The 22038-nt window shown below is 42.2% G+C and overlaps 3 protein-coding genes across 3 annotated transcripts; all 3 read left to right on the forward strand.

Annotated features, from left to right (window-relative positions):
* The first annotated feature begins 3231 nt into the window (after positions 1 to 3231).
* hoxa13b (homeobox A13b) lies at positions 3232 to 5664 on the forward strand. Its single transcript, XM_034610236.1, has 2 exons — positions 3232 to 4187; positions 4411 to 5664. Exons 1-2 carry the CDS (start codon positions 3559 to 3561, stop codon positions 4685 to 4687), a joined length of 906 nt encoding a protein of 301 aa, XP_034466127.1. The 5' UTR covers positions 3232 to 3558; the 3' UTR covers positions 4688 to 5664.
* A 5162-nt stretch (positions 5665 to 10826) lies between these two features.
* hoxa11b (homeobox A11b) lies at positions 10827 to 13055 on the forward strand. The gene is made up of 2 exons (XM_034610225.1): positions 10827 to 11772; positions 12750 to 13055. Exons 1-2 carry the CDS (start codon positions 11166 to 11168, stop codon positions 12980 to 12982), a joined length of 840 nt encoding a protein of 279 aa, XP_034466116.1. The 5' UTR covers positions 10827 to 11165; the 3' UTR covers positions 12983 to 13055.
* Positions 13056 to 17528: 4473 nt separating this feature from the next.
* hoxa10b (homeobox A10b) lies at positions 17529 to 19965 on the forward strand. The gene is made up of 2 exons (XM_034610221.1): positions 17529 to 18306; positions 19233 to 19965. The coding sequence occupies exons 1-2, from the start codon at positions 17529 to 17531 to the stop codon at positions 19505 to 19507; spliced, it is 1053 nt and encodes a 350-aa protein (XP_034466112.1). The 3' UTR covers positions 19508 to 19965.
* The last annotated feature ends 2073 nt before the right edge of the window (positions 19966 to 22038 follow it).

The following is a 22038-nucleotide window of genomic DNA, read 5'->3' on the forward strand; positions in this document are numbered from 1 at the left end:
TTTGAATAATAATTTTACCACGTTTTACAGTTCATCCTTTATTAATGACTGACTAAGAAAGGAAACAACTGTCTGGAAGCGTGTTTATTCTGATTCTTTGCAGAAATACTAATAATTATAAACTTTATTTGTATAGCACCTTTCATATGTGCAGCTCAAATGTCAAATTTGTTATTTGCTCAATTGGAAGAGTTTTGATGTAAACCTGAGGCGCAGAGAGATGTTGGCACTTTGGATTCTAAATGGCTCGTTTTGGACACATCGCTTTAGTAATTGGCTCCCAAATGTTGTAAGTTTGCATCGGGTGTGCCACTGGTTCAATAGCCAGGATAAGCCGTTGAGCAAACATTTGCTTGGAGGAGCGTGCACGCTGCAGAGCAGATCCAGAGGCGGGATGCGAGGCGCCGAACAGAGGAACACAAGACCAGCACTGACGCGTTGTTTCAAACGACAAGGACTCTGCAACTTTTTCCTTCGGTATGAACCCAATTATTTAAATTCTATTACCCTGATTACTCTTTACTGGACTTATAGAACGCAATGCATGTTTCTGGCTCCACAAGGAGGAAATGCTGCAGTATCGTCCTTTAGGGGATCTGCACCCTGTCTCCCTCTCTCTCTCTCTTTCTCACCGTACCCCCACTTTAAGGCCAGAGCAGGAGGGCGGCATGTTTCTGATGTAGTTTGCCAAGAGCCACTGAGGGGCCAAGGTGCCACAGGTCATGCGATCACAAGACGAACCCATAAAAAGTCCATTAAGCACTGTAGGCTGAGAGCCGTGTTGTCATGTACTTGATAGGTCCTGCAAACAGAGCAGCGCTTTGGTCTCAGGCCTCCAGCAGACAGTGACACACACACACACACACACACACACAGGCCCTGACATCATCACCATCATCCCTCCTGCAACTCCCTGCGTCTTTTTTATAAGTTTTGCATTCAGTGGTCTGTTTGCTTTTTTTAATTGTTTAATGCGATGATGATACAAAAGGCTTAAATACGTCGTGTATTTGTCGTCTATCTTGTAATTTGGCAACAACAGCCGAAGGGGGCATTTATAGTGCTGTGTCTTGCTGATCAGTTTCTCCCTAAAGGCAGACTCCCCTGAAGAAAAATAACCTAATTTAAAAAAAGAATTGCAGTTTGCTTGCGATCCACAATGTGGCCACGTGCAACCATCCGCGTTTTCGCCTGTTCTGCATTTAAACGCAGTGAGAGTCGCTTCCATTGTTCAATCTGTGGCTTTCATTGTGACTCACTGTTCCTATGCGCAGCTTCGTGGCTCTGTAAACGAGGAGCAACAGAAACAAAATCCAGCAATTTATAACTCATCAGAGCCATCGAAATACATCGCATTGCATGGGGTCTGTGTTCTTTTTTTATGAAACGCAAAACAATCCTATTTCAATGCGAACTTTAATTCAGCGGTTCTCAGTCAAATGCGTCTTTTTCTTGTTATACTTGTATGTTTCACTCTTGATTTGCTAGATGTTTTATTTTAGTTGTCAATTGACCTCAGTTTGGTTTCGACTTTGACTAAAACGAGGCCCAGCACTAAATTCTCTTTGTCTTGAGCGCGTACGAACAATAAACTGTTCTCATGTAAAGCGACACACAAATCTTAAAATGTAAACAGGAACTATAACAGTTTTTTTTTGCACGTTTACATGAATCTGGACAATTAAGTGCAGTATGTGTGTATTGAAATGAAAAACAAAGCTCGTCTCGAAAATTACATTTCTATTAGGCTACATTTCTATTAGGCTACAATATGACGCATGTGAACTGTAGACTATTTGCTATTTAACTGACTTTATACAGTTTCAAATGAGCCGCATTCATGTGTGAACAACGGGTCGCAGACAACAGTCACTTCGGCCATTTAAGAAGGTTTTTCTATCCCAATACGCTTCGTAATAGCGGTAAACAAGAGGCCGCTCCGCTCAGGACAACGCAACCAACCAAACAAGAAAGAAATCAGACTTGGACTTATCCAGTTACATATAAAACATTCAGGACTTTTTTTTTTCGCCTGGAGTGCAGACCACTACTCACTCAGTCTTGCCCACAAGCTATGAACTTGGGCCATAAAGATTTACTGCCCCAAAAGGTGGGAAAACTCTATTAAAAAATAAAAAGCGCTCACATTTAGGTGCGTAAACATTCCGCTGCGTCTGTGGCCTCAAGTCAAAAAATGGGAAATGTAAAAAAATATATAAATGAAAGAAGAAAGGTGTGAAAATTAAAACTTATTTCTTTCATAATAATATCAACCCCGCACGGTCTACTAAACGTGTTAGTGCCTTATAATGGCCGAACAATGCGTTGTCCAAACTGTGCGTCGGGAAAACAAGAGTCCACTTATGTACAGATATGGAGATGTCTGCTTTATTTTCCAATTTGAGTCACTTGTTTAACTTTGTAAGACGAAACAAATGAATCCATTCTGAGGTCGGGTTTTTGACTATTTACTGCCTGAAGATCTTCTTGCCAAAGTCAGATTTAAAGGAAATAAAGAAAGAATAAACAACGTTGAAGTTCCTCGTCACAAACGAGCACATCCTGTCGATTAAGTCTCCTCTCCGGCTCTCAGCGGTGTTTCCTCTCTGTTCTTCCTGGCCTGAGGTGCTTATTTGGCCAGACTGCAACTTTCAACTTGACCTTGGCCTCCAGCCGCGTCCAAAGCTGCACGAGGAAGAGTGCAGCCAAATGTGGAAGCTTTGGATATTTTTTTGTGGACGCTGAATTGGAGTTTACAACGACATATCACCGTGCCAAATGTGAGGATGATGAAATGTTTTAATTTGATATATTATGCTTTTTTTTTTATTTACAGGAGAGATGCATTGTTATTTTCTTTAAAATGCGTCTGTGAAATCTTTGGGCGTAAAAGCATCGCTCGAATCCAGTCAGCTCAGATTATATAAAGATATGGTGTCCAATTATGTCAAACTGTACAATTTGGACTGAATGCGCATAAAAGATAAATCTTAAGATGTAAACCAAAAATCTTTTCCAATCAAAATATGTTAAATCCCCTTTGCTTTATCCTTAAAGTGTGCGTAACTGTCATGGCACGCGTAACTGTCATGGCACGCGTAATTGTGCATCAGTTCCGACGGGAAATAATATACATATATCACTTACAGTTTTTCTCACGCTATACCTATTACACAATTCTTCATGTAAGGCTGCTCTAGTTCCACTGTTTGATCGATGGGATGTGTCTCGACATCTCAGCTTCACTGTGTTCAGAATTCAGATGAACAGTTCAATTTGAGATTGGAGAAAAAAAATACATCCAGGGCTTATGTGCGTAAAAAAAACGTGGATATGCTGATGTGCAGCGTCTCCACAAACACTCACAGCCTGATCCGCTCTATCTGATGTCTAGACGTTTATCATCTCCTTTGCATATCACGTGCTCGACCCTGGCCAATAACCTCGCGATCTTGATGTACTCAGGCGTGTTGGTATCGTTACTCTGCCCGAGTCCCTGTCTCAGCTCAGTCGAGGGGATTTTGAAAAAGAGTTGGTCGTCTCGATGTAGGGCATGCTATGACCGCCTCATTGCTCCTCCACTCGCACTGGATTGACCCGGTGATGTTCCTCTACGACAACGGCCTGGACGAGAGAAGCAAGAATATGGAGGGATTTACTGGAGGCAATTTCGCTGCGAACCAGTGCAGGAACTTGTTAGCGCATCCGACCTCGCTGGCTCCCAGCACCACTTACGCTGCGAGTGAGGTGCCAGTCTCTGGCATGGGGGAGCCGGGCAAACAGTGTAGCCCCTGTTCTGCCACTCAGAGTTCACCCAACGCGTCTCTGCCCTATGGATATTTTGGCAGCAGTTACAGTTATCCATGTAGGATGTCACACGGCAGCGTCAAGGCGTGCGCGCAGCCCTCTGGCTATGGCGATAAATACATGGACTCCTCTGTCGCCGGTGAGGAGTTTTCGAGCAGGGCGAAAGAATTTGCTTTTTACCAGGGCTACTCCTCTGGTCCCTACCAGCCAAGCTACTTGGATGTGCCTGTCGTGCCGGCGCTCAGTGCGCCATCTGAGCCAAGACACGAGCCCCTGCTGCCCATGGAGCCCTACCAGCCATGGGCCATCACCAATGGCTGGAGTGGTCAAGTTTACTGCACCAAGGAGCAGCCACAGCCAAATCCTCTGTGGAAATCCTCGTTACAAGGTATGTTTAAATTATTTCACTATCATTAACAAGCATTGGTCGAGGAAATGTGCAAATAAAGTGTAGAAATTTGAATTTGAAATATGTTCGATGTCAAATCTGTAAATTCCACTGCTTTACGCACATAAGAATAAATAATACAATGCAGAAATTCTAAGTAATGATTAAAAAAGAATGCTTATTAAAATCGTGTTCTCTCTGTTGCAGTCGAGCAGATTGAAATATGACCTTGCATTTTTCTTCCCCTCCTCAGAATCGATATCTGCTGGAGACAGCTCTGCCCGCCGTGGGAGGAAGAAGCGTGTGCCATACACCAAGGTGCAGCTGAAAGAACTGGAGAGGGAGTACACCACCAATAAATTCATCACCAAGGACAAAAGGAGAAGGATATCCGCGCAGACGAACCTGACAGAGAGACAAGTGACAATCTGGTTTCAGAACAGGCGCGTAAAGGAGAAGAAGGTCGTTCATAAATTCAAGAGCTCCAGTTAGCTGTGGAGATACTGATCAGGAGGTGACATGCGGACATGGATGCGCTTTTCCTCCACTCCCCCCCAAAAAACTGTGCTATAATTTATTACATATGAAGGTTTTCTTTGACGCCACTGTGGCTCCGGTTTTTTTTTTTGACCCACTCCTTTACTTCCTCACGTTTTAATTGGAACCAGTCGATGCGGCCTGTTGACAGAGGATCGGAAATGGTTTGCTACATGTTGGCCAAGGCGACTCTGCGAGGGATGTGTGATCTCCTGAAAACATTCAGCAAATGACACGAGATTTGGGTTTGAAGGCCAGAGACACCCAGAGAGACACCCGCCCTAATCTAACAGAACATTAAGAAGTGTAGAGAATATCTAGAATCAGTTCTAATTTTCATTTTTTACACATTAATCCAATGTCCAAGAAAAAGAAAAGGAATATCTGTCTGTGATCATGACAGAAGAAACGGTCCAAGTTTAACAAATGGCTGATTTATCAATAACCAAACGAATGAATCTGTAAATTGATATTTTACGCATTCGTTCCAACTAAAGAGAAGGCGTAAAAACAACTCACTTACAGCATTTATTTGTGGATACACAATTAAGTTTTAAGAAAAACTTAATTTCACAATTTGAAACAATTTAAAAGCTTAGACAGATGTGCTTTTTAAACAATCACTTTATGTCATTCGTTCAGTTTATCTGTTCCTCAGAGGGTGTTTGTTTAAAATTGATCAAACAGTCTGAGAATTTCAATATTTTACCCAAAACCTCGTCCCCGTCACGTCTTGTTTCTGAACACCGGTTATTTATTCTGAATAACTCGCCTGTCAACAGACTGACCTCCTCTCTGTCAGTCCAGGATGATTCCTCGTTAAAAAGTATTGAAACAGTGCGCATATTTAAACATGTAAATACTATCTCACTCCAACTATCTATTCTACCTTCTTTTTTTTTTACTGCAATAGCCAAAGTTTTTCACAATAAATGTTTGAGAGACGCGTTGTGAGCTTGTCATTTTCATTCATCCTGTTGAGTCCAAAACGAACACGAGTGCTCGATCTTAGAGGGTCAGATTTATCGCTTCATCACTTCTTGTCATGGTCAATTTTCAAATGGTCACAGTGGAAATTGTCTGAGCTGCTGATGGTGAGTTGAGGCCTTTAGGAGCCTGCGCCTCTGAGAGTTCATGTCTCCATCTAGTGGTGAAGCCCTGACAGCACAGCTTCTGTCCGGAAACTTCATAGTCAGTGCATCTTACTTCTTAGACTTAACCTATTGCAAATAAATTAAATCACACCAATATTAACAGTTTGCTGCTAATGTAAGAATTCAAAATCTTATTTCGTCATTAATAATGATGCCTTTGTATATTATTACACCTACCAAAAAATAGTGGTACTATAGTAATTATGTATTTGACAAAAGTAGATAAAGCCGGGAAAGTTACAACGACTTTTATTGTTGTTATTGTTGATCTAATAATTATAATTGTCGTTGTAACTATCACCTCAAATGTATTTAATGTCATATTTATTGTATTAAGTCATATATCTTTTATGACATATATGTTACAAACGGTTTTAATTGAATCAATGTTTTAATACAAACATAATCGTGATATGTTGAAAATGAGAATGAAATACTTTTTATCGAATTATCTCATTTTCATTTTTGTTTCATCCGTGCTTCATATCTTAAAACACATGTGAAATGACAAAGCTAAACTAATGGACTCATGGGCCAACAGTATTCTTCTAATTCTTTTATCAAGTGGAATTCGAAATTGTCGTTTCCAAAATCGAAAAATCCTTCTTCACAGTTAATGAGCATATTGTTTCATTACTACTTAAAACGGAGAAGTGAAATATGAAATTATAAAAGGCGCAGTGTGTTCTCTTTGAGTAAATCCATTACACGACGTGTCTCTTTTCATGATGAGTTTCGTGTTGTGTTCAGGAACAAATTGTTTATTTCAGTTTGCAACAGAAGAGACTGACACGTTATCCAAACAAACCAAACAACCCAACCGCACAGATCTTTTTCTATATTTCACTGTATTGATATTCATCCTGCTACATACAGTGATAAACTGTAAAATTAAATAACGGTGTTAACATAGTTCACAGAATCCTATGCCATTTACAGTAAGCTAAACTAATCGACATCAGTGAACAGGCTATATTCGTTCACAGGATTACTGATTTATATTTAATATGGATATAGACAATAGACCTCTGAACTGTGCTGGTGTCAAACCGTATGACCTGCAGGGTTCTGTAGTTCGTCTGTATTTGATTGGTCAGTTTGTGCCATGAAAAGAAGCTTTAGTTCCAGATAACGAGGCAGCAGAGTACAAACAGGGTGATTCCACCAACAATAGCAAGTTTATCGTTGCACTTAGAGGCCTGGCTGCTGATAGACTGGATCTAATGGCTGGATGACCACAGGTTTATCATTTGTGGATATTTTCTGACCATGTGTGCTGCTTTGTTGACCACTTTTGTTTAGGGAGTTTCTGGTTTATAAATATTCTTCCACCTTGTTGAACCGTGGTGGAGATGGACTCAGAGACGTTCCTCTGTGGATCCTGTGCAGGGGTGGCTCTCCTCTCTTCCCCTGTGCCACTGCTCCCTCTAACAGCTCAACGCGTTAATGCAGCTCACTCCAGAAAAGGTCCCGTATAAAGGCTGCAGGGCCTAAAGTGTGTGAATCAGTAAGTATAAGAATAATAACATGATATAAACTGCAGATCAAAACCTGTGTGTAAAAACAGTAAAAATTGAAAAATGGACCCTGACTTTGAATTTAAAAGTTCCCATTTGCCGTGGAGGAAATTGGAGCCAATAAAATTCACACAGTCACAAAGACATAAAAGGCTGCACCAGAAGAATGAGAAATAAACTTTGATTTAGTCCACTTGAAAAAAATGACCATTATATATATCCTTTAAAATCTTTTTACTTATATGTTTGGGGGGTTGTTATGTTGCAATGAACTTCAGACAATTAAGTAGGAAAAATCTCTATTGAAAAATCTAATATAATTGAAAATAAAAATGAGACAAATCCCGTTCAGTGTCCACAATTAAACAAAAAGGCTAAACTTCAAATCCGCTGGCATCGGGATCACGCGCAGAGAAAGTTTTATTAAGCTTTTTAAGTTGTTCCTTTTTACTGCAGCTTCAGCTATAACCCCCCCCCCCCCCCCCCCCCCCCCCCCAAATAGCACCCTGCATCCGGAGACCCCCCCCCCCTCACCACCCCAGGTGCTGTCAGACTGCAGCTACCAACCATCTTTTTCTGCTCCCTCCTCCTCCTCTGTCCTCTTCCTCTTCACATCTACAACATTATCTGCTGTATGTTCAAACTGAATTCATTTTTCTATCATATTTCACTATAGTTTCCTTTAAATATAATGAGACCAAGTGTGGCCGAAGCCTGACAAGTTCCAAAAAGACGATTTCATGGGAAAAACGAATCAAAAGTCCAAAATGGAAAAAACAGGGGAACATTTTTTGTTTCATCTTTAAACTCATATCATCTCAATATCGTTTTGCGTGTTTTATTTTTCATGCTAAACTCTCATTAACTTAAACTCCTCGCAATCCTCAAACAGGAATCTTTATTTGAAGTGATAAATCAGTTTGAAATATCTTTATTAACACCTCCAAATCATCATGAATATTATAAAAATGAAGAGATTTGAAAATATGCTGCTGTTTGGTTTCCTCCTCAGCACTTTAAAGGCCCCAGGGAGACAAATACAGTCTCAGTCCCAGAAACTCAAAATTCAAAACACATAATTCAAACCTACTGGAACAGTTTTACTGATTAACACCTTCTTTAATTCCAAGACAGTTATACATTTAAATAAAAATGTCCCTCTACATGAGTAACTGAGATCAAACTAAATACTACTTGTAAATACTACTAACCTATGCCTATAAATTATTCTGCAGAAACTTCACAGACTGGCCTCTAAACTCTGAATCTTTTAGTTCAATATTAGAAAATAGCTTCTCGTCAATTAAACTCAGGGATCAAGAGAAAGCAGGACACCGATTTTCAGGCTGTTAAACTAAACCACAATCCTGCAGAAGTGTGGACAGAGAATTTACCAAGAAAACTGTTTTGATATTTAAATCCCGTTAGAATAAGCCACACCAGACACGTGGGTTGGATCTAAATCAATTTTACACTTCCAGCTTATTTATAAACGTCACATAGGAATTATTTTCAGAAATCTTTTGCCTCAAGATTTTTTAAAATGTCACATTTCCAACTATATTGCATCTGAACCTTTTAGGACGACTCACAAGCGATCAGCAACTCTGGATTTTCCAGGAATTAATTTAAGAAATGTAGAAAAGAAATGGCACCTGGAAATCTATTTAGCATATTTGCTTAAATTCCATTTATTTATTTGAAAATCTTTTTGTTTTCACTAGATAATTTACCAGAGGTCAAGGTTTACCAGCTTTTTCATTTTTTCTTCATAGCCAATTCGTTACTCTTACTTTAGTGCACCAATGGACATTTATTGGCTCAGTTTTTATTTTGTATTTTTTTTATAGTTATTGGCCAAAGCCTGTTGAAGACCGAGCTGCAGAAGGAAGGAGGTTTAAAGTGACCAACTGGGCCACTCCTCCAGTCTCGGGCCTAAATACTGAGGCGGCCCATGAGCGGCTGAACACCACCACAGGATAATTATAATAAAAATACCTTCACATTTATTATGTAAGACAATTCTAATCACCAAGTGAATAACAGCCCCACATGGTAATAACACACAGTCGGTGAGTGGAAGTGGAGCAGCAAAGCACCTGGACATGAGTGAAATATTAGAGCCTCCTAATGCTTCCCTGCACATGACAAATTCACAGTCTTTGATGCAGGAAACGTGAATTTGGACTGAATTTTTAAAAAAAAGAGTGGCTCCATGCAGCCGGATCAAGTGTTACGTGACACATGTGCCCACTTCCACTCAGCAGCGCTGACTAATGAAAATGGATTGGAGTGTGGGGAAACAGCCCGTGTCCAACGGTTTATATTGGGCGTTGCAAAAGAGGGAACAGGCGATGTAAGGATCGGAGCAAATGACTTTCAATATTCATGGTCTATAAACAACATCTGTGTGTTTACATTAAACATTAAACGCGTGCTCTGCCGTGACTGCGTGTATATCAGCTGATTGCCCTCATGTGAACTTCACTCAAGCTCTCTGGCCCGTCACCTTCTTTGTATTCCAACGTTTTATTTTGGCGCATGAATCCTCTGTGCAGTGAGCACATTGTGCACGATTACCAACACGTGGTGAATAAACACACAGACAGTTTTAACATCAACTTTGACGCACACAAACAAGAGAAAACCAGCCTGCAGTTGAACGTAATTCTGCAGATATGGCGCATTTGTCAACAGAGCCTAAGGCTGTATGCATGAAAACATACATGCATATCCTTCCATATATGCATACATGTTTTAATTGTGATTATAAGAATGTTGCTCCGCATAAATAGGCATGAAGCAGCCATACAAGGGGAGAGAGAGAGGGGGGGGAGAGAGAAACAACCAGGCCTGTCTCTACAGGCTATTGTCTCTTTGTCTCCCTGTGCCACACTGGAGTGATTCCTGGTAAAAGTGCAGCATGACTCACATCGCTCCGCCACTTGTCGACTCAATTGCTCTATAAATAGCCAGTGGAGCAGTATTAGATTCACAAACAGAGGTTATAGGAATTCGTGCATGCATGGGCTCGATGATCAAATAACCAAAAAAATGATATTATCAGTAAAATAGCTTTCAATAGTAATTGACGCATAATTGACGCACGTTCCGGTGCAGATTTCCTTGTCCTATCAAATGCAGCAAATTCCCCATTGTTGCCATTAGTGCTGCAAGGATCAAGTCGTACATGCATAGTCTACCTCATGCACGCATACATGCAAATGTGATCCTCACCCTCTAAAGTATTCTCTGCGTAAAGGTTAAGGTTGGGGTTAAGGTGAGGGTTAGGTTTACAAACTTAAATCTTGAAACTTTACGCATGAAATCGTTTGTAATTATCTGTTACCTTCTCCTCTGTGATGTGTTAATTCAACAACAACAGTGTACACACAGCCACAAGTAGCCCTACCAATCATATTGTGATCGAAGAGCCCGCGCTTAAGATTTTAGCTCCATCAAAATTGCCCAATTTGCAAAGATGCAAATTTCCCTCTCGGTATTTTTCCTTCCCCGTGCAGCCAAAGGTCTTCTTCATAAACTCATTGACTCATATAGCCTACACGTTGAGGCGTAGGCTATCTGTCATTTTGTGCCAGTGGTCACATGGCTTTGGCCCTCAGGAATGGATAGAGATGGATCCCCACGTCAGCTTGTAAGTCTAAGGATTTCTGCTCCAGCAGTCTGCCTCAAAGTGACTGGAGCGCAGCGCCGCGCAGGAACAATGCGAGGATTATTTTAGGACGTTTCCAAAGGCAGAATATGGATTTTGATGAGCGGATCTCTGGCTCTAGTATGTATTTACCGAGCTGCACTTACTACGTCCCCGGAGCAGACTTCTCGGGTCTCCCTCATTATTTAACCCAGAGCCAGTCCTCTTGCCCCATGACATACTCCTACCACCAGTCCTCAGCGCTGCCACAGGTCCCGTCCGTCAGAGATGTGGCTTTCAGAGACTATGGCATTGATTCTTCCAGTAAATGGCACCACGGCAGGGGGAGCCTGTCACACTGCTACACGGAGGATATCATGCACAGGGACGGCTGGACAAGCCCGACCTCACGTGGGGGAGAGATTCTGGTGAAAGGCGGCTCCAGCGCCAGCCACCCCAGCTTCTCCAACCCGGCGCCGGGCTTCCACGGCAGCGTCGGCAGGAACGGCGTCCTGCCGCAGGCGTTCGACCAGTTCTTCGACACGGCCTACGGGGGCGCGGAGAGCAGCACAACACCGACAGCACAGGCGACGGACGCGGACAGACACGCGGCCAAAGCGAGCCCCGCGCCGGCGCACGCAGGCTCGGACACGGCGGAGAGCTGCAGCCCCAAGTCGTCCCCCGGCCACAGCGAGGAGAAGCAGAGCAAAGGCAGCAGTGAGTAGACGCGCTTATTGCAACGAGGAGAAAAATCTAACGCGTTGCTCTTAAAAGCGTTTTATACGCTGTTTTATATGCACGTAAGGTTTATGGAGGGCCTGTAGATTTACCCTATAACAAAACTATGTTATAAACGACAAGATCACGTGCTTGGGATTGAAATTGGCCGTGAAGACTTTGGCGTTAAGCTTGTCCTCCAGGATTTTAAACAGGATCTCCACGTTTTGCCCTGTTGTCGTGCATGAATAGTCTTGTTTTAATAACCTGTAAAAGTGTATTAATATGCTAAATAGTTGTTGTCTCCATATACTGCTGAAATAACAATCCAAACACCCCAGGTGCCCCCTAACCCCCCCACATTAGTGTCACTGCGATTAGAATGAATTTGCTCATCATCTTTATGTTTATTGTTACTGTTTGCTGACTGAAGTGGGCTGCTGTGGTATTTTAGTCTGACTCTTGGACAGATTTATACATTGCTCCTTATTTAAACAAAAATATTTACGGAATCACTGGTTGGATTAAATCTTATCCCACAACTACTCCCCCATGCATGTACGAATTTGCTTCACTAACACCAAACTAACACCAACACAGGTTGTTTACGCACAGTGAAAGCAAAAGCGCACAATAAAAGCATACTATCAGATACATGATACTCCAGTGGGTTTGGGTTTTAGGCCCACGCCCTCACTCTTATAAAACCAGCCAGTGTGGATTTACAGATTTCTAGTGCTTTTTCACAACTTCCGACACGCAATCCCTCATGCCCAACGTGTTCCACTATCAAGTCCAGTCTTTGTTTACAAGAGGCCTGAGAGGATGGAGACACTTGAACTCCAACGATTCACAACTGCTCCTGCTCCAGTGCAAGAAATAGACTTAGCCTTTCCACGTCTGTTGCCATGTGCCTTATACAATATGTGCGATAGGATACGTGTGAGTGTGACCTTTGGCCTTTTGTTGTGTTCCAGGTGGCCAGAGGACGCGCAAGAAGAGGTGTCCTTACTCCAAGTATCAGATCAGGGAACTGGAGAGGGAATTCTTCTTCAGCGTTTACATCAACAAGGAGAAGCGGCTGCAGCTCTCGCGGATGCTCAATCTCACAGATCGCCAGGTGAAAATCTGGTTTCAGAACAGGAGGATGAAGGAGAAGAAACTAAGCAGGGACCGTTTACAGTACTACACCACGAACCCCTTGCTATAAAAAACAAACTGAACAAAGACAGTGACACTGGCTCGCAGCCATGAACAATGCTCCCCATCATGTAGACTTCACATCTACATCTTTACCAGGACAAAGGTGGCGAGTTTTTTAATGTACCAGACTTCATAATGAATTCTATTTACACCCTTTTTGTCATTAAACCCATTTGCCTCTCTTATTATTATAATTAATATTATTATTATTATTATTATTATTATATTTGGGGACTATTATATTTCCAGATTTTAAAGTTACGTGTTTGCGTATTTGGAGTTTTTACGCGGAAACCAGTTGTGTCTGAATTTACTTTCGCCTATACTAGGCTTTTTAAACAGACGGGTGTTAGCGTACTGCATTTTCAAAAAAATGTTTTTCTCCTTGAAATGAAACTTAATTGTCCCCAGTGTACACATGTACTGTACTGTATTTTCAGCAAATACGTTTTTCTAACCTCTTTTAAATTAAACTTTCTCAATTTTACGCACCCATACGCACAACTTTTGTGGCCAAAAGCATTGACATGGCATTATTGTTCGTGTTTCCCCTCTCTCTCTCTCTCTTAATCTTTTTAACTTTATTGTACAAATACATCTCGGGTTAACTGGAAAGTGTTTTCTGTGTCATGGAATTCCTCCACAGAGCCCACCTGGCATCACTGGCGCTGATCAAACTGTGCCCCCATGAAATGACGCTCGCATAGTTAGAGAATGAGTTGAGTTAAAATAATCTGATCCCAGTTAATTGATTTCACACATTTTTAAGTCAGAAATTCAACATCTGCGCTCGGACCTTCAGTGCCAGCGCTTTGTTCAGCTCTGGGGCCGTAAGGTCGGATTAATGTCCAGCTTCATTTAAAAAGGGCAAACCGCTGACAAAAGCGCAGAAACCCTGCAAATGAAACATAATCCCATATTTTGTTTTATACACCAGCACGTGGTTCGTATCCGATGTACGACATGTATGTCTGATGCTATTTATTCCCCCCGATGACTGGAAATAAGATCTGGCGCAGTTATAATTTGATATCCATTACAAAGGCTTCATTCAGTTCTTGGGTGACGGGCAGATGCTGATTTTGGACCCATCATGCCTGTTAGTGTTTCCTGAAAGCATCATGACACGTGTTTGAATGTATATGGACTTTAACCGAACAACTCTTTTCAGATCAGGCAAATATATTTGTGAGTATGCTACCAGGAAAGTTGTTGTCAGGATTTAAGAGCGTATTCCCTTTCAGCCAATAAAGCCCCAGCCTGTGTTGAGGCAGTGACATTGGAATACATAAAGAGCTGACAAACTCCAGATCACTATCACAGTCATCACCAGCTGCATGACCTTTTATTTACTATCATGTATTATCGTCTGGAGTAGTTTAAACCTAAGAGACCACACCACTTTTAATTCTATATAAACAGACTATGAATTTACGTCATGGAGACCTTGGCACAATGAAGCACGCCTGCGTAAAGATGATGGGTAAGATCTCGGTTGAGGTGGCTTTATGTCCACCACAAGGCCCCTGAAAACCGCTTAAATAGCCTGCCATAAGCTAATAAGGGCCCTGATGCCTTCCATATAGCGTGCATCCTGTGAGGCTCCCAGGAATTCCACTTTGATTGCTGCACATCCTCCCAGTTGCTCCAGTAACTTGGCCATAAAACGCGGATTCGTCTGGAGCATTTGGAGTGTAGTGCAATAAAGCGTCTGAGACCAAGGTTATTAACTGTGACTAAGGGGCTGAAAAACAACGGCTGTGAGCATTGAAAGCTTGTGTTCACGGACCTTTCCGGCGTCATTTGTTGCAGCATCTTACCGCGGTAGGAATATTCTGCATTTGTGTTGTGCGGCGCGGCGCGTACAGGGCCTGCGTGCCGTTCGCCCACTGGGAGGCGCTCCTCCGATCAATGTCATTGCCGTGAATTGAGATATATCAAAAAAGAAGTTTGGCTCAGCTGCTCGAAAATATGTCACCACGCGTCAAGATGTCATTGCTAAGGTAGGCGATGAAATGTTATCATATATATATATATTTTTTAATGGCTGCACGCTGAGCTTTTTAATGCGATTTAAGGGACGTATATGTCTCTTTCTCCACTTTCTCCCTGTTCATCTCCATCTGAGAGGCGCTGGAGTGGAGACGCTGTTTTTCATTTCCAACTGTTATGATATAATGGCAGCATTACCGCGAGATAATAGCCAGGAGTAAATAGTGCAAGAAAAGACGTTCTGTTTCTGAGCATCAGATCCAACGCAGCTTCTCGGGTTGCAGTTGTGCCGAAGTTATTGGCCTGGGGTGACTAACGCACACGAAGATATAAGATCACACGGGCCTATACTCCAAGCACTTTGTGGCTCACTAACTTTTATCATCTCTATACGGGTTAAAATGTAAATTATGGCTCGTTTTATAATTGGCTTTATGTTCTTTAGATTGTACGTAGACAATGTAAACGTGAAATTATAGAAACTTTGAATTGTCCCATATAAACAATTTGTTCACTTTAATGTTTTGATGCAGCTCGTTGAATGTGCGTGCATGTGTGTGTGTGTGTGTGTTTCATTGTGAGTGCCAAGGCGTGCGCGCTGATATGGATCCAGCCAAAGCTAGACTTTGTTTTTACGCCAGACAATTATTCCATGAGTTTTGTTTTTTATCTTCCAAATATTCCTTCAAGAAATATTATTTATGGAATACAAGCTCAGCTTTGATGGGAATAGAAAACAACCGCAGCTCCCCCCATTGCGCACACACTGGAGATCATCACATCAGATAATCTAATAGGCTTAATGAAAATGATCATCCATTGCAGCCAGACATGCTGCATGTTTGACGCCATATTAAATGGCAGTACATAAAGTGTAGCTCTGATTTCTAGACTCTTTGGCTCCAGACGTACAGGAAAATGGAGGCAGTCGACGTCTTTCAGGCTGAAACCATCTTTGGAGACATGCAGGCTGACCTAAATCTGTTAGGTCTTTTTAACTCTTAACCATATTGTCCTAAGGAAGTATACTGGCGTGTCTCCGAGTTTAATTATTTTTTTAAATATTGCAGAGGTCAGGCTAACGTTTTTTTTAATTGCTCTTTGTTTATTTATATGAAGGAAACCACCTAAGCTTTTTTATCCGTTTGAACTCTCTTACAAGGCGATCTTGTACAAAATAATCCACACCAGATTATTCAAGTGTTTATTTCAAATTAAGATAAAATTGTACCAAATGCTACATTTAGGTTATATTTGATAACTTTTGAATATTTGACACAATAATTAGCCATTTATTTATTTGTATTTATGTTTTGTGTCAGAAACACGATTACTACTTTTTCTATTTTTTCTTTCGCTTTACCAGCAACTCAGATGTGAAGGACTGTTGTCTCAGAAATTAAGTAAAAAGACTAACTATATAAAGAGAGAAGTTTTAAAAATAACGTATTTAATCTCTTTTTTTTATTATTTATTTTTTCTTTCCCAAAAAAATACTGCAATTTAAAATGTGCAATTAAAGCAGACGCCAAGCGTTTTATTCGTGCGTAAAAAATATTATTTGTTATTAAACTGATTGGAGAGAATGGGGACTATGTTAGTATGTCTTGGAATAAGTGTGTGTGTGTGTGTTTCTGTTATGTTTGTTTGTGCCTGTGTTGTGTGGGTGATTGTGTTTATGTTGTGTATGTGTGTGTCTGGATTGTGCGTGAATACTATCAGAAACTATTTCTTATAGTTCTCTTACGCGTTAATAGCGAGATAATGTAGGTTCCTTTTTCTGCACAGAGTAATTCTTTGGTGAGCATGGAGGAAAGAAAAATGTAGCTCCAGGGCTTTGTTCCGCTGAGGCGCTCGCTCCAGTGTGCCTGCGTGTCACCTTCATAAATGCTCAACACAGCCTTTGCAGTTAAAAAAAGGTGACTGGACTTAGCCATGGAATGTGCACCCACAGTACTCACACCACCACCATCTGAAGCTGGACGAGCTCAGATGGAATTCTTGCAATGTGGCGAGACGAAACAACATGTGTACACTGCAACTGCACAGCCCACGAGGAATCTTTAAAATGACCAAATAATAATAATCATCAGAGCAGCACGAGAAAGGGTTGAGAGTCCTTCGACCTTTTTTGGGGTCTTTGACGCAGACAGAGCTTTTCAGAGGCTCCTCCAGAACCCTTCATTTTTACAGTGCTGTAAAACTGGCCATAAAGCTATGCATTGTACATAATTGTTAGGGACAGCTTTCAGCAACTGAGTTGTCAAACAGAGGCTGATGTTAAATTTAGATAAAGGCAGCTCTGGGCTCCACAGGCGCTGATTGAGGCTCAAAATGGGAGATTCTGAGGAGATTTAGAGATTTTTACCCTAAAAGCCCTCGGATGCGCCACTTTCCCACCACACTTTTCTCTTTACTTAGACTAAAACAAAATATATGGCACAGTGGAGCAGCCCGGTCGGACTGGGAGGAGTCTGTGCTCGCCTGGTGTTTTAATTGGCTGCAGGCTACAGTGAGAAGCGTGAGTATCAGTAATTATTCAGCAATGTTTTGCACAAGAAATGTCAGCCAGAAAGGGCTATCTTCATCCTCCGTCAAATTATACCACAACGATGACATGCCCCAACAACCAAGCTGGAAATTCGTTTTTCGTGGACTCCTTAATCAACGTGAGAACCGACAGCGGTTCGTATTACCAGAGTAACGGCGTGTATCTGCCACCGGCGTCGGAATATTCATATGGACTCTCCGGTGCGGGCTCTTGTTTCCCGGGGATCGGTAAGCGCAACGAGCCGAGCACCCAGAGCGTGATCCCCGCTTCTGCTCCGTATGTTCAGGGGATGGAAACGTGGCTGGAGACGTCGAGATCCTGCCGGGTGGATCAACCCAGCGGCCAGCACATGGCTCAGTGTTCCTTCTCCCCGACGATAAAAGAGGAGGGCGCATATTGTCTTTACGAGTCTGACAAATGTCCAAAAGGAGCGACAGTAGATGACATATCCTACTCCTCCGCATCATGCCCGGTCACCGGCAGCACCGTGCCGGTCCCCGGCTACTTCCGCCTGTCCCAGACATACACGTCCTCCAGGCTTTACCATGACGTCCAGCCAAGCATGAATCACTTTACCCTGCAGCGACCTGCCCGCTTGGACAGCCAGTCCTCCCTTCCGCCGGCTGCGCCCGCGGAGCCCGAGCGGAGGGAGAGCCACGAGGAGGCGCCTGTCCCTGCGCCCTGCGCCCCGGCCAGAGAGGAGGACAGCCGCCTCTCCTCGGAGGGCTCATCCTCCCCCGAGCCCGCAGAGCCGTGCAGTGTGGAGTGTCCAGAAAAGACCGTCAAAGGTTAAGACTCGACAAAGCCTACATTCAAAATAAATACAATTAAAGGGCATGCACATGTGATTTTTACGCGTCAAATTGGACAAATTTCTAACCACAAATGAATGCGTGAGAATAAGTTGAAGTTTTCTTACCCAGGTTAAATATTTAGGTCAACTAGTCAGCCACTCACAGCTGTGTGTTAACCCGGGATATTTACTGGTTTATTGGGCATGAGGCGAAATTGAACATGACTGAACCAATCAGAGCTGAGGATCAGAGCAATTGCTGTTTTTTAAGATTACTTAAATCTGTGCTGTGACCTTTTGCATCATAATTCATCCAGGCCGTACAGATTTATTTTTAACAAGTACGTTTTGATAACTATAAAGCACACTAATAATTATTATTGTTATTGTATCATCAGGTTTTAGTAATTATCTACTGTAGTTTAAGGCCAGTGTGCTGTGTTGCATCTGCCCTGCACAGCACTGATTTCCTTTTGTCCTCTCGTCAAAGACACAGGCCTCGCTATATTTCCTGCAGACTGCTTTATGTCATAATGAAGATGCAGTTGGCTACAGGCTGCTGTGGTTAAGGCTGTTAAACGGTAGCAAATAGCAGTGTCTGGTAAAGTGCTGAGTTGCATTTATGAGGCTATCCACAGAGCTCTCTGGTTGTGCGTAAAATCGTAGTAGAAATGAGTCATTATACGCGCCCATCTAATCTATGGTTGTGTGGTAGGTGCCAGGTCACAAAGTAGGTTTTGCCCAGCCAACATATACCCAATGGTTTGAGACCAGTGTTTAATCAACTCTACAAATTTAGATTGGATTGGATTTTAAATGTTTCTCGTCTGTATTTTTTGTTCGAGGTCCCTTCAGTTAAAATGGTTGTTTCACACCTGTTGCCTTAATACTTCTAACGTGTAATTCCCACTGTCATTGTAGGAGATGCGAAAGTGGAAACTACGGCTAATTGGCTCACAGCAAAGAGTGGCCGAAAGAAGCGCTGCCCCTACACCAAGCACCAGACTCTGGAGCTGGAGAAGGAGTTTCTCTTCAACATGTACTTGACTCGGGAGCGTCGCCTGGAGATCAGCCGCGGTGTGCACCTCACTGACAGGCAAGTCAAAATCTGGTTCCAAAACAGGAGGATGAAACTGAAAAAAATGAGCCGGGAGAATAGGATCCGAGAGCTCTCCAGCAACTTCAGTTTCTCATGAGACGGTCTGCGTCTCCGGCGCCCTCCTGCATCCATGGCAAGGGCGCCTGTGCAGCTCCCCCAACCCAACACCCACCACCCACCCAACTGTGAGAATGTCCATGGAGAAAATAGGACCCTATGCTAACTTATTGATTGTTGTTCTTTGGAAATTGTTATTTTCACGTCTGTTAAAAGTTTTTTTGTCGTGGTTATATGTATTTATAAATGGCTACATTTGTAACGTTGATCCATTGTGTTGAAGAAAAAAAAAAACTGTTCAGAATGTGACCACAATGTTTCAGAGCTGCAGGCTTGTACATATTGTATATTCAACTTGAGTGAATCATTGGAATTTGCATGCTGGACTAGTCCCTTGGGACACTTGTGTTACAGATACGTGTAGGCCCTTTTGTGTGACAGCTGGAGAACCCAAGAGGTTGGATGAATATTTGCACATTTTGCTGGTCAAATTAATAAAAACCATCCCTGAAATTGTAGACTTTTTTATTTCATTCAAAGAGAGAGAGAGAGAGAGAGAGAGAGACAGAGACAGAGAGAGAGAGGGGGGAAGGGGGGGAGCTGCGCGCTGTTTACACTTTAAAGTTGGCACATGTACAGTGCGTGGTGCTGATGGTGCCTTTGTGTGTTGGGCTGTCAGCTGCGTCCACACTAAACACTACCACAGCAGCTGAGCGAGTTGTTCTCCATAGTTAGGCCTGTGATAGATGTCCGTGCACACTTTCGTCCTTAACATCAGATTTAAATGTGAACCCCGTAAGAGGGAGGAATCGTTTCTTCTCATTGTTTTAAAATCTATTTCAAATTTAAAGTAAAGGTGCCATTTTCCAAAACAAAGACAAAGACAAATTTAACTTTTTAATGACACATTGTAATGTTACATTGACAACAAAAGTCTAAAACGACGCAAACCAGTGTCGTGGTGCACGATGTTAGACTCTGTGGGTTCCTTCTCTAATCTTAGCATTTGTTTGATTATTGTCTTTTTGGACTTTTACAGGTTTCCAAATATGTAGCCAGATTTTAAACCAAGAAACTACAGTTTTCACCCTAAAACACGTTGCTAAAACACGTTGTGGCGGATTTTTGCAGAAGAGGAGAGCGGACTGTTGAGTGGTTTAGGTAGTCTCATGTTGTTGGGCTAAATTATTTCTCCCACAACACGAAACTGCCTTGATTACCTCAGTAAAACTCGTCGCCACACGAAAAGCGCATCACTGTTAATCACTGGTTGCATTTCTATTTTTTTCTCTAGATCGTAATTTGGCACACACTCTGAAGCAAAATTGATTTTTCCAAAACAAGGTGCAATAATGGGTTTTATTGTTGTGCGTAAAATACTCGAGAGGATTTTATTTTAATGTGGCTCCTTTTTCCCCATTGTGTGCAACCTGTTATGTAGGATATGTATGTGTCTGGAAATGGTGAGATTCATCTTCAGAGATTCAAACTTGACTGTAATTTAAGATTATACGTCTCTTGAGGGATTTTGAGTGCGCGTCTGATTTTAGCAGCAGGGCGTAAAGATGCAGGCTGCAGGGAAATGAGGGGATTAAAGCCTGTATATGTCCAGCAGAGCAGGAAAGGACAGACAAGGCCTCGGTTATGATCATTGCAGTCTGCCAGTTGCCTCGCCGTAGAAAAGGCCGGATGCGTCTGCTCACCCAGAGAAAGGACACAAAGGCCGAGCTTTATTGGTGATATTTAGCTTAGACAGCGAGGTTGTAACCTGAAGAAAAACAACCCAATTGCCCGTGATAAAGAGGACTGTTATATAGCACCCAAATAACCTCACCCCACTTTCCGTTTTAGATTGCCTTCAAAGTGGACCCGCAGCCCCGCAGACGCACCACTGCGCATCCTGGAAACTGAACTGACCCTTAATGTGTTTAGATCTTGTAAAGTCCAACGATCCTTTTAAACACATCTTCGCTTGTTCTCTCTTATTTAAAAAGATGTTGCACAAGCCAGCCACTGAAAAGCTAAAATTTCTTTCCAAAAAAACAGAGTTTTATAGTAGGAAGTCATAACATTATTATAGGTTCGAGCCTTTTTACTGTTATTATTTTGGAGAAAAAAATAATCCCATTAGGTTTTTATAGAAACACACATTTTTAAAGGAATAGCTTGTTTCACAAATGGGGACTTTCAAGTAGTGTTAGACCCCCCCCCCCCCCCCCCCCTAGAACAACTATGTTCGATTACAACAACATTACATCTCCTGACAAAAAAATCTAACGTTTATTGCTTATAAAACGAAATATTCCCCAATAAAGGCGCGGGGATTTGCTATTAAAATGTGGTGGGGAAAATGGTGGCCATTTAGTTGAGCAGCAGGCTGATTTATTATTTATTGTTCTGTCCCACGGTCACGTGTTTGGGGCGCCCTATCCAGTCTTGGGCAAGGTTCAACTTGCTGGACGCATTGAGCTCCAAGCTGGTGCAGGAACGCAGCACATTTTATCATGCAATGAATCTGTTTTTTGGAAAGATTGCAGGACTGTGACGCGTTAGCTTTTTTGCGTTTTGCTC

This window comes from Hippoglossus hippoglossus, chromosome 16 (genome assembly GCF_009819705.1).
Source record: "Hippoglossus hippoglossus isolate fHipHip1 chromosome 16, fHipHip1.pri, whole genome shotgun sequence".
Taxonomy (NCBI): Eukaryota; Metazoa; Chordata; class Actinopteri; order Pleuronectiformes; family Pleuronectidae; genus Hippoglossus; species Hippoglossus hippoglossus.